Raw genomic sequence first — 16,626 nt, forward strand, 5'->3', positions numbered from 1 at the left:
CTGAGTGTAAGTTCTAGCTTTCTTAGTTATAATATATGTAACTTTTTCTTTTTTTTAAAGATTTTTATTTATTTATTTGACAAACGGAGATCACAAGCAGGCAGAGAAGCAGGCCGAGAGAGAGGAGGAAGCAGGCTCCCTGCTGAGCAGAGAGCCCAATTCAGGGCTCGATCCCAGGACTCTGGGATCATGACCTGAGCCGAAGGCAGATGCTTTAACCCACTGAGCCACCCAGGTGCCCCAAATATACGTAACTTTCAATACAATCTGTTTTCTTATTTGTAAAGGAGAAGGATACCCTCCTTAACTCCTTCCTTGCATCCTAATAGGACAACATGAAAGGAGAATGGGATTTACAACAGCACTGCTGATGAAATGAAAGGAGAATATATTTAAAAGAGTGTTGCCCACAGCAAAGTCCAAGTCCTATGTAAATTATTACTCTGGATATTTGATTTGGGTTTGATCAGCCTACTAAGCCTACTAAGTAAAACTGTTATCAAGTAGCTTGAAAAATTCTGTGAAGGTTAAGCAAATGAGAATAAACATAGATCAGGGAAGAAAAAGATATATACAAAGTTTTTAATAATATAATGAATAGCAAGGGAGCTGTAGATTACCAATGAATCAATGGCAACTTAAGCAAATTTAAGTATAGACAACCCTTCCTTGCATAGTTCCAAAATGCATGTTTAGCTAATCATTAACACCAGACCCCTAAAAACATAGTTTAAATTTCAGTTACCACAGCATATTAACTGTAACTGCATAAAGTACTAATGTTGCTGCTAGCGCTTTAGACCAGAAATTACTATGTAACAGCTGCACATCATGATCAATTACCAATCCTATTACTTCTGTCAAAGTCTATCAGTGACTGGTCACTGCACATCTGTTACTCAGTTCACACAGAGGCAGCAAAATATGTAATTGTGTTTCCTCCCCATGTGAGATTTTACAAGAAAGGAGAGCTGGAAGAGGGAACTGGCTAACAAAAGTTAACGTACAGCACAGATATGGAAAGTTAATGATGCTGTAAGTAAAATTCAAATCAAACCTAAATGGGGACACAGGAAAAAGAACTGACAAGGGAGAATGCTTCCATTTGTGCTATTCAAGAAACTCTAGATATGCAGCCAGAGGAACTTGGTGAAGGCAAACTTACTAACATATGCAAACTGATTGTGATGGAAAGGAGAAAGATGTCTTGGAGGAAGTAATGTCGGAAAGAAATCTTCACAATAAAAAACCAAAAAAACCCTCATGGATACTTTATATTAAAAGCACAAAGGACAAAATGTAGAAAACCCAAACTTGTAAGTATGACAATTTGCAAACGCAGAGAAAACATGCTTACTCTATATCATTTCACAATGAGAAGGAATGTTTAAACTATTCTTGATAAGTGCAAAGAAATAAAGCACTTTAATTCTTAATACTCATATAAATTATTAAGACAATTCAGTAGGGAAGAATCATTTTTTAAACACATGATGCTGGAACAATTGGATCTTCACATGAAAAGAATGAAATTAGACCTCTACCTCATACCATATTCAAAATTGACTCAAAATGGATCAAGATCTGAATGTATGGATAAAACTGTTAGGAAAAAACACAGGTGTAAATCTTTATGACCTTGCATTAGGCAATGGTTTCTTAGACATCTAAAGCACAAGCAATCAGGGACTAAGATGGTAGAGTAGGAGAATCCTAGGCTCACTTTGTTTCATGGATAATACCAAATTCAGCGTAAATTACCCAGAAAATGACCTGAATACTGACAGAACAGACTCTCGGCAGCTAAATATGAAGAAGAGGCCACAACAAAGAGGGCAGAAGGGCTGAGACATAGCTGTGAGCCAAAGAGACTGTGAGGCTGCCTACGGGAAGGAGGGACACAATGGAGTGGAGCGGGAAGAGGAACAGACCTCTGCCCCAGGCATGGGGGACATGCACGGTTATATGCATAAGATGAATTCCTATAACATCTGGCTTTGCAAATCAGGCCTGACTTCTCAAGTTCTTACAATCAATGGGGCATAACAATTGGAACTTTAAAAATCACCAAGTTCAGCTCTTGGGAGCTGGAGGGCTAGAAGAAACTGAGTCCCTGCCCTTAAACAGACAATGCAACAGAGTCCAGATGAGATACAGCATAGAAGAGGCAGTCTGAAAAATGCCTGGGGTATATAGGAAGGAGATTTATTTACTAATCTCAGAGCAAGTGCTGGAGGAACAGGGGTTTTGGGGACACTTCTGTAAGAACAAAAGAGCTAGAAGGTGCCATTTCCTCCCTCATTCCCACAGTCTAGATACACAGATACCTGTGGGAATCAGGGCAGCAGAACACTCTCCTGCTAACAGTGAGAGCCCTGCCTCACCACTCTTCTGCAGACACGTCCCTCCATCCCAGGCAGCTTCAGATCCCCTCACACAGCAGACCTGCATGAAACTTACCAACAACACACCTCCTCATTCCCTGAGCTCTTTGATGGACCCACCCCTCCATTCTAGACTGGGCAGGAGTTTTCCCAGGGGGTGTAAGCCCTCTCCCGCAGCAAACCGGGGCAGATCTTGCTAGTGCCACGAGCCCCCGCTCTCTCCAATACACTCTAAGCCAGAGTCCATCCAAAGCAGTGCTACAAGCCCAGCAGTGTACAAGTAGCCCTGACTGGGGCCTCCACCACTCCAAAGTGATTCCTGCCCTGGGGAGAGGTGAAGATACACACCCCTCAGACTGTGGCCCAGCAGGTGGCTGGTCTGACTGCAGGCCCTGCCCCCGAAAAAAGCTTCTCAGGGCACAACACAAGAAAAGAACCCTGCAGTCTGGTGCTACCACATCTTTGGCAAATGTCTGCTCTGACTCAACTTAAGGCCAGAGCAGACGCAGAATGGCCCACTAACAACACAGGGATGAATGCCTGCTCACAACAGTCAAGGAGATACATTGCACATGGCTGGACTAAAGGCAAACATGGCTTAGCCAGAATAGTAGGGTGCATGTGACATACAGAGGAGACACCCCTGGAGCACTCGGTTCTGGTGAACAGGGCACACTGCACTTCAGGGCACTACAGGAACTACAGGACCTCTTCTTCATAAAGCCACTACTTTCCAGAGTAGGAGACATAGCTGACTTACACCCAGGAACAGACAGAGTCAGACAAGTCACAAAATGAAAGAAGAGGACAAAATTACAAGAGACCTAAGTGAAAGAGAGGTAAGTAATATACCTGATAGAGAATTTAAAGTAATAGTCATAAAGATATTCACTGGACTTGAGAACAAAATGAAGGACCCCAACAAAGAGACAGAAAACATAAAGAACCAATCATTGATGAACAACTCAATAACTGAAATTAAAAATACACTAGAGGGAATAAACAGTAGAACAGAGGAGGTAGAAGAACAAATCAGCGACCTGGAGGACAGAATAGTGGAAAAAAATCAAGTTGAACAGGAAAGAGAAAAAAAGATAATCAATTAAAATAGACCAAGATAACTCAGTGACACCATCAAACGTAGTAATATTTGCATTATACAGATTCTAGAAGTAAAAGAGAAAGAAAAGGAAGCAGGAAATTTATTTCAAGAATAATAGTTGAAAAGTTCCCAAATCCGGGGAAGGAAACAGAAATCCAGCTCCTGGAGGTACAGAGAACCCTCAACAAAATCAACATGAAGGTCCACACCAAGACACATAGTAATTAAAATGGCAGAAGGTGGTGACAGTGAATTTTAAAAGCAGCAAGAGAAAACAGTTACATAAAAAGAGAAACCACATAAGGCTACCAGCAGATTTTCCAACAGAAAACTGTGGGCCAGAAAGGAGTGCCAGGATATATTCAAAGTGCTGAAAGAAGAAAAAAAAACCCTGCAGCCAAGAATTCTCTATCCAGCAAGGCTATCATTCAGAGTAAAAGGAGAGATAGCTTTCAGACAAACAGCAATTAAAGAAATTCATGATCACTAAACCAGCCCTATAAGAAATGTTAAAGGGTGACTCTGAATGGAAAGGAAAGACCATAAGCAGAGTAAGAAGCGTAGGAAGCACAAAAGCAATAAAATTAAGCCTATCTATAAAAATCAATCAAGGGTTTCAGAAAATAAAAGGATATACAGTATGACACCATATACCTAAAATGTGGTAGGGTAGAGGAGTAAAAACTTAAGTGATCTACTTAATATAGACGGCCATATGCATATGATGTTTTATATATAAACCTCATGGTAGCTACAAATCGAAAACTGGTAATAGATATGCAAAAATATAAAGAGAAAGGAATTCAAGTGTATCACTAAAGAAAGCCACCAAAGCATGAAAGAAGAGAAAAAAAGAAGAAATACAAAAGAAACCATAAAACAAGTAACAAAATGGTAATAAGTACATACCCATCAATAATTATTTTGAATGTAAATGGACCAAGAACTCTAATCAAAAAACAGGATAACAAAATGTACTAAAAAAACAAGACACAACTATATGCTGCCTATGAGACTCACTTCAGACCTAAAGAAACATGCAGACTGAAAGTGAAGGGATGGAAAAGAATTTATCATGCAAGTGGAAATTAAAAGAAAGCCAGAATTGTAATATTTATATTGGACAAAACAGACTTTAAAACAAAGACTGTAACAAAAGACAAGGACACTTTATAAAGGGGACAATCCAATAAGAAGATGTAACAATTATAAATATTTATGCACCCAACATGGGAGCACCCAAATACATAAGATAGCTAGTAACAAACATAAGGGGGTAGGCACCACGTGGCTCAGTGGGTTAAACATCTGCCCTCAGCTCAGTTCAGGTCATGATTTTAGAGTCCAGGGATGGAGCCCCGTGTTGGGCTCTCTGCTCAGCAAGTAGTCTGCTTCTCCCTCTGCCTCTCCCCCTCATTCCTGCTCTTTGTTACTCACACTCTCTCTCAGATAAATAAAATCTTAAAAACACACACAAAGGAAATAATAATACAATAATACTAGGGAACTTTAACACTCACATAAATGGACAGATCATTCAAGCAAAAAAAAAAATCAGTAAGAAAAGAGTGGCTCTGGATGATATACTAGACCAGATGGATCTACTAGATATACTCAGAACATTCCACCTTAGAACAGAACACACATTCAACTGCACATGGAGAAACAGAATATACATTCAAGATCACGTGAACCATTCTCCAGAACAGATCACACATTAGGTTACAAAACAAGTCTCAACAAATTAAAAAGATTAAAGTCATACCAAATAACTTTTTTGACCACAATGCAATAAAGTTAGAAAGCAACCACAAGAAAAAATCTGGAAAGAACACAAATACATGGAGGTTATATAACATGCTACTAAGCAATGAATGGGTCAACAAGAAATCAACATAAAAATACATGGAAACAAATGAAAATGGTTCAAAATCTTTGGGATGCAGCAAAAGCTGTCCTAGGAAGGAAGTTTACAGTAAGACCTACCTCAAAAACAAGAAAAATCTCACATACACAACCTAACCTCATACCTAAAAGAGCTAGAAGAACAACAAACAAAACCCCAAACCAGTAGGAAAAAGAAAATAATAACGATTAGAGCAGAAATAAATGAAACAGAAACAATGAAAACAGGACTGATTCTTTGAAAAGATCAACAAAGTTGATAAGCCTCTAGCCAGACTCATCCAAAAAAAAAAAAAGGACTCAAATTAATAGAAATGAAAGAGAAATAACAACTGACACCATAGAAATACAAAGAACTGTAAGACAGTATTTTGAAAAATTATATCCCAACAAACTGAACAACCCAGAAGAAATGGGTAGGTTCCTAGAAACTATTAATCTCCTAAAACCAAATTAGGGAAAAAACATAAAATAGAGCCTGATTTGGCAATTAAACTGAATCAGTAATCGAAAACTGGCAAAAAACAATTGTCCAAGAGCAGAGGTTTTATTAACTGAGCCACCCAGGTGCCCCTCCATTCTTATTCAACATGGTACTGGGAGCTGTACCCATACCAATCAAACAATAAAAATAGAGGGGGTGGAAGGTTGGGGTACCAGGTGGTGGGTATTATAGAGAGCACAGATTGCATGGAGCACTGGGTGTGGTGAAAAAATAATGAATACTGTTTCTCTGAAAATAAATAAATTGGAAAAAAAACAAAACAAACAAACAAAAAAATTTGATAACCATTAAAAAAAAAAAAGAAATAGAAAGCATTCAAATTGGTAAGGAAGAAGTTAAACTTTCATTATTTGCAGATGACATGATACTATATATAGAAAACCTTAAACACTCAACCAAAGAAACTACTTGAACTAATAATTCAGTAAGGTCACAGGATACAAAATCAATGTACAGAAATCCATTTGCATTTCTATACATTGATAATGAAGTAGCAGAAAGACATGAGGAAAACAGTCCTATTTACAATTTAATCAAAAATAATAGCTAGGAATAAACCCAACCAAAGACTTGTACTCAGAAAACTACTTCAAAGAAATTGAAGAGGACTATAAAACACTAATGAAAGAAACTGAAATAGAAAGCTATTCTATGCCCATGAACTGGAAGAACAAATACTGTTAAAATGTAAATACTGCCCGAAGCAATCTACAGATTTAATGTGATTCTTATCAAAATACCAAAAGCATTTTTTACAGAACTAGAACAAAGAATACAAAAATTTGTATGGAACCACTAAAGACCTCCAACAGCCAAAACAATCTTTTTTTTTTTTTTCTTTTTTAAGATTTTATTTATTTTGAGAGAGGGAGAGAGACAGCACAAGCAGTGGGGAGGGGCAGAGGGAGAGGGAGAAGCAGAGCCCCTGCCAAGCAGGGAGCCAGACTTGCAGCTTGTTCCCAAGACTCTGGGATCATGGCCTGAGCTAAAAGAAGACACTTAACTGAGTCACACAGGTGCCCCCTAGCCAAAGCAATCATGAAAAAGAGTAATAAAATGGGAGGTATCATAATCCCAGATACCAAGATATACTACAAAGCTGTAGTAATCAAAACAGTATGGTATTGGCAGACATACAGACATACAGATCAAGAGGACAGAATAGAAAATAAACCGATTATATGGCTAATAAATCTTTGACAAAGGAGGCAAGAATATGCAATGGGAAATACAGTCTCTTTAACAAATGGCATTCGGCGGGGGGCTGGGATCGAGCCCCTCATCCGGTTCTCTGCTCAGCAGGGAGCCTGCTTCCTCCTCTCTCTCTCTCTCTCTCTCTGCCTGCCTCCCTGCCTAATTGTGATCTGTCAAATAAATAAATAAAATCTTAAAAAAAAAATGGCATTGGGAAAACTGAAGAGCAACATGCAAAAGAATGAAACTGAACCACTTGCTTATACCACACACAGACAAACTTGAGATGGATTAAAGAACCAATGTGATACCAGAAACCATAAAAATCCTAGAAGAAAGCACAGGCAGTAATTTCTTAGACATTGGCTGTAGCAACATTTTTCTAGACATGTCTTTTGTGGCAAGGGAAACAAAAGCAAAAAAAGACTATTGGGACTACATCAAGATTAAAAACCTCTGCACAGCAAAGGAAACAATCACAAAACTAAAAGGCAGGGGTGCCTGGGTGGCTCAGTCATTAAGTGTCTGCCTTCGGCTCAGGTCATGATCCCAGGATCCTGAGATCAGGCCCCACACTGGGCTCCCTGCTCAGCAGGAAGCCTGCTTCTCCCTCTCCCACTCCCCCTGCTTGTGTTCCCTCTCTCTCTGTGTCTCTCTACCAAATAAATAAATAAAATCTTAAAAAAAAAAAAAACCTAAAAGGCAGGCTACTGAATGGGAGAAGATACTTGCAAACGACGTATCTGATAAAGGGTTGGTATCCAAAATACAAAAGAACTTATACAACTCAACACCCAAAACACAAACAAGCCAATTTAAAAATGGGCTTAAGATATGAACACACATTTCTCCAAAGATGACATATAAATGGCCAACAGACACATGAAAATGTGCTCAACATCACTCATCATCAGGAAAATGTAAATCAAAACCACAATGAGATACCACCTCACACTAGTCAGAATGGCTAAAATGAAAAATGCAAACAAAAGGTGTTGGCGAGGTTGTAGAGAAAAAGGGACCCTCATACACTATCAGTGGGAATGTAAATTGGTGCAGCCACTGTGGAAAACAGTATGGGGCTTCCTCAAAAAATTAAAAATAGAGTTCCCACATGATCCAGTAATTCCAGAATACAAAAACACTAATTCAATATAATATGCACCCCTACATTTATTGCAGCATTATTTACAATAGCCAAATTTAGAAGAAACTCAAGTGTTCATTGACAGATGAATGGATAAAGTTATGGTATATAAACACAATGAAATATTACTCAGCCAAAAAAAAAGGAATGAAATCTAGCCACTTGCAACAACATGGATAGATCTAGAGAGGATAATGTTCAGTGAAAGAGAGAAAGACAAATACCATACAATTTCACTCACGTGTGGAATTCAAGAAACAAAGGGAAAAAGAGACAAACCAAAAAGCAGACTCAACTATAGAAGATGTACCAGACAGGAGATGGGTGGTGGGGATGGGTAAAACAGATGACAGGGATTAAGAGGACACTTATCACGAGGAACACTGAGTAATGTACAAAACTGCTGAATCACTATATTGTATTTCTGAGACCAATATAAAATTTTATGTTAACTATGCTGGAATTTAGTAAAACAGAAAGAAAAGAAAAAGAAACCGTAAGCAACTAAAAAAATCCCAAAGCCAAAAAACAAAAAAAGACCTATCAGACTTCATCAGAATTAAAAATGTTGTGCCAAAGGACACCATCAAGAAAATGAAAGATGACCTACAGAATGGGAGAAAATATTTGCAAACCATGTATCTGATAATGCTCCTATATCCAGAAACTAAAAAGAACACTTATAATTCAATAAAAACCACAAACAACCCAATTGAGAAATAGTCAAAGGATTTTTTTTAAAAGATTTTTATTTATTTATTTATTGGACAGAGATCACAAGTAGGCAGAGAGGCAGGCAGAGAGAGAGAGGAGGAAGCAGGCTTCCTGCTGAGCAGAGAGCCTGATGCGGGGCTCAACCCCAGGCCCTTAGATCATGACCCGAGCTGAAGGAAGAGGCCCAACCCACTGAACCACCCAGGCACCCCTAGTCAAAGGATTTGAACAAAATTTTTTCAAAGACATAAAAGGCAAATATGCACATGAAAAGATGCTCAACATCATTAGCCATCAGGAAAATGCAAATGAAAGCTATAATGAGAAAAAAAAAACATAAGAACAAGTGAACAACTGTAATCCTCATACACTGCCAATGGAATTATAAAATTGTGCAGCCATTTTGGGACATAGTTTGGCAATTCCACAAATGTTAAAGTTACCACATGACTCAGTTATTCCATACACACACACGAGAAATTTATATGTTTGTACAAAAACTTGTACACAAATGTTCATAGCAGCATTAGTCATTATAGTCAAAAAGCACAAATAACCCAAATATCCTTCAGCTGATAGATACATGAAGTTGTAGTATATCCAAACAATGGAATATTGTTCAGACATGAAAACAAATAAAGTGCTGATACATTGAAAACATTATGTTAAGAGGTATCAGCCAGATTCAATAGGCCACATATTTTATTATTCCATTTATATGAAATATCTAGAAAAGGCAAATTCATAGACAGAAAGGAGATTAGTAGATGCCAGGGGCATTGAGGAGAGGGAATGGAGAGTGACTGCTTAAAGTTTTTGAAGTGATGAAATAGTCTTAAAATTAGATAGTGGTTGGGAGAAGGGGGGTAGGGTTATGGACATTGGGGAGGGTATGTGCTTTTGGGTAAATTGGAAGGGGAGGTGAACCATGAGAGACTATGGACTCTGAAAAACAATCTGAGGGGTTTGAAGTGGCGGGGGGGGTGGGAGGTTGGGGTACCAGGTGGTGGGTATTGTAGAGGGCACGGCTTGCATGGAGCACTGGATGTGGTGAAAAAATAATGAATACTGTTTTTCTGAAAATAAATAAATTGGAAAAAAAAATTAGATAGTGGTGATAGCTGCATAACCATGTGCATATAATAAAACCAGGGTAAATTTTATGGCATGTGAATACTATCTCAATAGAAAAGAGAAAAAGACACATTAAAAAAAAAAAAAAAATTGCCCCTGGTTACCTGACAGGTTTAGTTAGGAATGACAAAAATTATAGTGTGCTTAATATAGTATCACACACTGTTCATTCCCCATAAATTTATACTTAAAAGTTACAGTTTTTATTTATTTTTTATTTATTTATTTATTTTTTAAAGATTTTATTTATTTATTTGAGAGAGAGCATGAGAGGTGAGAAGGTCAGAGGGAGAAGCAGACTCCCCATAGAGCTGGGAGCCCGATGCGGGACTCGATCCCAGGACTCCGGGACTGTGACCTGAGCCGAAGGCAGTTGCTCAACCAACTGAGCCACCCAGGCGCCCAAAAGTTACAGTTTTTAATGTTTTGTAAAGAAATTTTAGAGACCACAGACTAATCCTAATTTTTCCCAATAATATCAGTTTGCTTGGTTTCAGCTTCCAAATTCACTTTTAGGGTTCCAAATTCTCCTAAAATACCTATCCAGTGCCTGTACAATGTTAGGAAATCTCATCTGAAGCATCTTCTGAAAAAACATAAAGAAATAATGTGATAGCATGTAGTTTAAGGATAATGTGATTACCTACCTGTAATTCCTCTGCTGTGGAAACATCTAGTCCTGTTAGATCTTGTATTCTCATATTAATTCGAGACACCACAGGGTTTTCATAGCCCGAGAGCCAGGCACTAAGAACAAGAAGAAAATATTACTTATTACGTTTCAATACAGAAAGACTAATAGCCATCATTTTAAAAACCAAAAAATATGGGATATTAAGCCTTTATCTATAAGCATTTAGTTGGCCTGTTTCTTTGATACGATTTTTACTAAATGATGTTGTAATTTTTTAAAAAAATGCTACGCTTTACAGTTAAAGGTTAGAAAAGAAAAAACATTTATTACAGAGTTTCTTTGGACACAGTTGGATTAATGTAAGAAGGCTATACAGGGCTATTACATTAAGAATTCTTAAAAATTCTGTAAAAATACACGCCAAAGTGAAAACAATTTTTCTTTTTACATAAGGTATTAAGAACTGACTGGGGTGGAGGTCATAGGGTTTTTACCTGATTTATATAGTATAAATATTTTATAAGAAAAAAATTCATGCAGGGGCATTTGGGTGGCTCAGTCAGTTAAGCATATGACTCTTGATTTCGACTCAGGTCATGATGTTCAGTGGGGAGTCTGCTTTGGATTCTCTCTCCCTCCCCCAGCCCCTCGTCCTGCTCACACATTCTTTCTCTCTAAATTAAATAAATCTTTAAAAAAAAAAGAAAAGAAAAAAAATCATGTGTTACTTGCATAAATAAAAATAATTTTTAAAGATATCAAAACACATTCAGTAGGACGACTATAAGAAAAACAGGTGGACAGGGGCACCTGGGTGGCTCAGTCATTAAGTGTTCAACTTTTAGCTCAGAGCCTGATCTTGGGGTCTTGAGTTCAACCCCCATGTTGGGTTCCATGCTGGGCGTGGAGCCTACTTAAAAAGATAGACAATAACACGTGCTGGTGAGAATGTGAAGAAAGCCTCATACATTGCTGGTAGGAATGTAAAAATGGTACAGCCACTTTGGAAGACAGTTTAGCAGTTCCTCAAACTGTTAAACATACAGTTACCATATGACTCAGCAACTCCACTTCCAGGTATATACCCAAGAGAAATTAAAACATAAGTTCGTAAGTTCATACAAAAACTTGTACATGAATGTTCACAGCAGCATTATTAATAATGGCCAAAAAGTGGAAATAATCCGAATGTTCACCAATTGATAGGTAATACATAAAATGTGATATATCCGTATGATGGATTACTGTGCCCTGAAAAGCAATCACATACTGATACTGATACGTTTAATTCCATGAAAACATGGTATTAAATAAGATACAAAAGACCACATACTATGATTCCATTTATAGGAAATATCCAGAATAGGCAAATCAACAGAAAGAGAAAGTAGATGATTGGCTGCCAGAGGAAGGAGAAATGGGGAGTCACTGCCAATAAATATAGGCTTTCTTTTTGGGGTGATGGGAATGTTTGGAAATTAGATAATGGTAAAGGATGCACAACAAAAAGACTAAAAACCACTGAATTGTACACTTCAAAGAGTGAATTTTATGGATGGGAACTACAGCTAAATAAAAAAGGTCACACCAAATTAAACTATCTCCTTTGCATATGCTTTTTTCCTGGTCTATCAGCCTTTTTCTTTCTTCACTTCTCTCATCAACCTGATTTCATGATCCATCATTTCAACAACATTCTCGCTAAATGCCTAAATTAAACTGTCTGGCAAAAATACTATCCTCAATGAATTTTCCTCTCTAAGCTCATATCTGTGTTACCAAACCCTGCTGGAAAAAGTCATGAAATAGGACAAATGTGTTTCCACTGATAATTCAAGAATATCAACTTCAAATGGGACCTTCCTACTCCTACTCTCAACCCACCTCAGCTTCCCCAGTCTCTCAGTACATACCCCCTACTACTTCAAAGAAAACAGAAACCATACAATCTACCTACATTTGCATCTGTCTGTTCTTTTGGTTCATCTGGCCGCTTCATTCTAGTTCCAAAGAGGAAATTAATCCTCTGCCTTAGATTCTATAATTTTCTGACATTTTAGGAAGCATAAATCATTGATTAGCCCTTTTCTCTCCTACATAATCAGCTTTCCTTCCAATTCCTCCCACAGCTTTTAATTGAGCTTAAGTCTCCCTTCCTTTAAATAAATAAATAAACATTGGGTGCCTGGATGGCTCAGCTGGTTAAATGTCTGCCTTTGGCTCAGGCTGTGATCTCAGGGTCCTGGGATCGAGTCCTGCATCAGGCTCGCTGCTCGGTGTGGAGTCTGCTTCTCTCTCTACCCCTCGCCCCACTTGTGTGCTTACTTGTTCTCTCAAATAAATTTTTTAAAAACGTTTCAAAAACAAACAAACAAACATTGAAAATTCTCTCCCTCAGGGGACCTGGGTGGCACAGTGGGTTAAGTGTCTGACTTCAACTCAGGTCATGATCCAGGGTCCTGGAATCAAGCCCCGAATCATACTCCCTGCTCAGCAAGGAGTCTGCTTGTCCCTCTGCTCCTCCTCCCACTTGTGCTTGTTCGCTCTCTCTCAAATAAAATCTTAAAAAAAAAAAAAATTATTTCCCTCAAGGCCTGTCTTCCTCCAGCTACCAACCTCTTTTTCCTCCCTCTGTAAGGCAGCTTTTTCCACAGACTTCATTTCTATTTTAAGATTTTATTTTTAAGTAATCTCTACACCCATTGTGGGGCTTGAGCTTACAACCCCAAGATTAAGAGTTCGACCAACTGAGCCAGCCAAGAGCCCCAATTCTTCCTTTCTTAATCCATTCCAATCTAGCTTCATTCCCTTACCACTCCATCAAAACTGTTTTTGCTAATATCACCCATAACTACTGTGCTACTAAAGCTAACAAGATTTTTAAATTCTCCTTGTTATTTGCTCTTTTAGTCATAGCTAACTGTTCATCCTTCTTGAAACTCCTCTTCACTAATTCTCCAGGATTCCTTCAGTCTCTCTGGTTGCTCAGCTTTGGTCTCCTTTGTAGGCTCTCCCACTATATTGTCTCTCTCTCCAGGTGCCCCAGCATCACTTCTTCAAGAACATGTTCCATCTAACCCCAAGGCTAGTGCACATGCTCTTCTCTCTGCCCAGAATATTCTTTTTCACTCTGCAAAGATCAGACTTTAGATTATCATTTTAGTCATCCTTCTTCAGAGAAGACTTTCTTGTCTCCTCCCTATCAAAACTGCTTTATTTTTATTAAGAGGAAAAGGAAGGAGGAGGAAAAAGTTGTTTTTCCTAATCACAACATTAAATTGACATGACATGCTATTAGAACTGAACCAGGATAGGGGCGCCTGGGTGGCTCAGTCAGTTAAGCAGCTGCCTTTGGCTCAAGTCATGATCCTATATGTTCTATAGTTCTAGATCCTATATAGTTCTATCAACTATACTTGGCCCTCAGTAGGGGTTAGTGTTGTAGTTTCAAACAACTTTTATAGAAATAAATTTTAAAATAAGTTTTAATTTCACTGAATGGAGATTTTTATCACTCATGTACCTGCAGAAAGTAATTCGAGCACATACATATTTGCCTACATATGTGTGTGTATATATGTGTTTCTAAAGTAAGCTACTTTTTACCATTAAAATAAACTAGACCACAGGGACAAACTATGAGAAACAGTTTGTATTCCTTAGAAATTCTTTTCTAGGTTGAAAAGAATAAGTAGTTTGCTGAATGATCTGATGGAAGCTATAGGCTTTTCATCATTTCTTAACTACACCTAGCCATGTCTCACCACCATTGCTGCTAAACGCATGTCCACTTCCTCAGCAGCATGAGTCTCTAATGTGTCAAAAAAACAGGTGGTTGTTGGGACGCCTGGGTGGCTCAGTGGGTTAAGCCGCTGCCTTCGGCTCGGGTCATGATCTCAGGGTCCTGGGATTGAGTCCCACATCGGGCTCTCTGCTCAGCAGGGAGCCTGCTTCCCTCTCTCTCTCTCTCTGCCTGCCTCTCCAACTGCTTGTGATTTCTCTCTGTCAAATAAATACATAAAATCTTAAAAAAAACAAAAACAGGTGGTTGTTGACCAAGCATTCAATGCTGCTTGTAGTCTTTCAATAACTGTCTCCATTTTATGTCCGTTCTTGGCATCAAGGAAACTATCCACAAGCTCAAGAGTATCTTCCTTTGTAGATGCACGTCATAGTTTCTGTGCTTCTACCTCCCCAAAGAATAGAGATACACCATCATCCCAGCTTTTCTCCATTTCCTAGCCACACGAATGCCATCTTATTCTTATTCTATCTTATTCTCCCAGCTGTAAAATGCTGCCTTTAACATGAAGCCTTGCATTTGTGTCAGTAGCACGGTCTTTCGATCCAGAGATGTCTAGCAGCACACATTATCTACCACAGTCTGGATCATCTACTGCAGACTATCTACCCCATTCCCAGATGCTGCAAAGGTCAAAATACCCTAACCTAATGGGAATCCTCTTCAGCTTGTTACCTCAGAAGACTGAGGTCCTGCTGGCATTCTTCCTTCCAAGAGGGAAGAAGTATTTTCCTCTGCAATTAATTCTTAACATTTTCTCTGATATAAGGAAATGAGATGCTCTTCACAAAAGCAATCATACTTGTAGTACTTTTGATATATAACAAGACCACAGTGACTTCGGTGGGCACCTGCTGGATGCTACTATGTGAATCACCCTTGAGCCAGAAGGTGCAGGGTGGTGGTAGCTGTATCCACAGAACCATTCATCTCAGAGCTGGCAACTGCCTGCAACTGAGCACATCAGGGAGAGGCTACCTCCATGCCCCTCAAGTGGAGAAGACAGCTGCCCCTATGTTTTTATAGCACTATATATCTTACTTTGTAGAATTTATCACAGTAACTGTATATTAATTTATTGTTTAATTATGGTAAGATGTCTTCATTCAACTACTAGTCCCAAATACATATAAATTTTGCCTGGTTTTGCTCACCATTATATCCACAGAGCCTATTACAGTGCCTGGCATATAGCAGATGCTCAATATTTGCTGAATGAAGAGTTATAGACTTCTCAGAACTAATTCAAGATTTATTCTACTTTACCATAATTACTTGTCTGGTGATCCCTTGCAAATTTATATGGACTGGCTGAGCAGAATTCCTCAGTGTAGCAGAAATAGAAGGGATTCAAGAATTTTGCTATTATAAAGGGTGTAGCAGATAAATATACTAGGAATTTATTTCTCCAAATTCTGAGTTCCTAGTAGAACTGGGAGCTATTCTAGTCTGTCAGTGTACCTGTCTTTCTAACCAGCAACAATCTGATAGATTTTTAAGTTTATAATCCTCAAACTACTCATTTTTTATAGATAACTACAACACAAAACTGGCAAGTATACTATTAAAATTTCAGGGGCACCTGGGTGGCACAGTTGTTTATGCAACCAACTCAGTTTTGGTTCAGGTCATGATCTCAAGGGTTGTGAGATCAAGCCCCGCTTTGGGCTCCATGCTCAGCACTGAGTCTGCTGGAGATTCTCTCTCCTTCTCCTTCTGCCCCTCCCCCTGTTCATGCATGCTTGCTCGTGCTCTCTCTCTCAAAATAAGTATCTTTTCAAAAATTCAAACCAGATGCATCTTGAGACTTTTTCCTATTCCATCCTGGAACCTATCACCCACCAAGAACCTGTCTCCTACTTCTGTTACCCTCAACTTCCTTCCCTGCTACCACAAGCATCTATTCCTACCTTTTCTCTTAGACTTTGGCAGAAGCATCATCCTTCAGCCTTACAGAGATTGGATCTTTACACTTTTGAACCTACCTTTCTAAGTCAAATTGCTGCCAGCCAGAAAGATAGATACCCTAACATACTAGATTAGCTCCTAGTTCCACTAGGAACTCAGTCAGAATAGGAAGAAGTTGTAACTCAATTTATCAATTA

General features: G+C 38.6%; 1 protein-coding gene and 1 pseudogene across 2 annotated transcripts in view; both read right to left on the reverse strand.

Annotated features, from left to right (window-relative positions):
* The window catches only part of P4HA1 (prolyl 4-hydroxylase subunit alpha 1), a 78,266-nt gene that overhangs the window by 11,360 nt on the left and 50,280 nt on the right, over positions 1-16,626 (reverse strand). For both annotated transcript variants that reach the window (XM_044239761.1, XM_044239762.1), the window contains exon 10: positions 10,733-10,832. In XM_044239761.1, the coding sequence (XP_044095696.1) occupies positions 10,733-10,832 (100 nt within the window). The remainder of the gene's footprint in view (positions 1-10,732; positions 10,833-16,626) is intronic.
* Positions 14,705-16,131, reverse strand: LOC122900786 (annotated as a pseudogene).

Source organism: Neovison vison, chromosome 2 (genome assembly GCF_020171115.1).
Source record: "Neovison vison isolate M4711 chromosome 2, ASM_NN_V1, whole genome shotgun sequence".
NCBI classification, from domain to species: Eukaryota; Metazoa; Chordata; class Mammalia; order Carnivora; family Mustelidae; genus Neogale; species Neogale vison.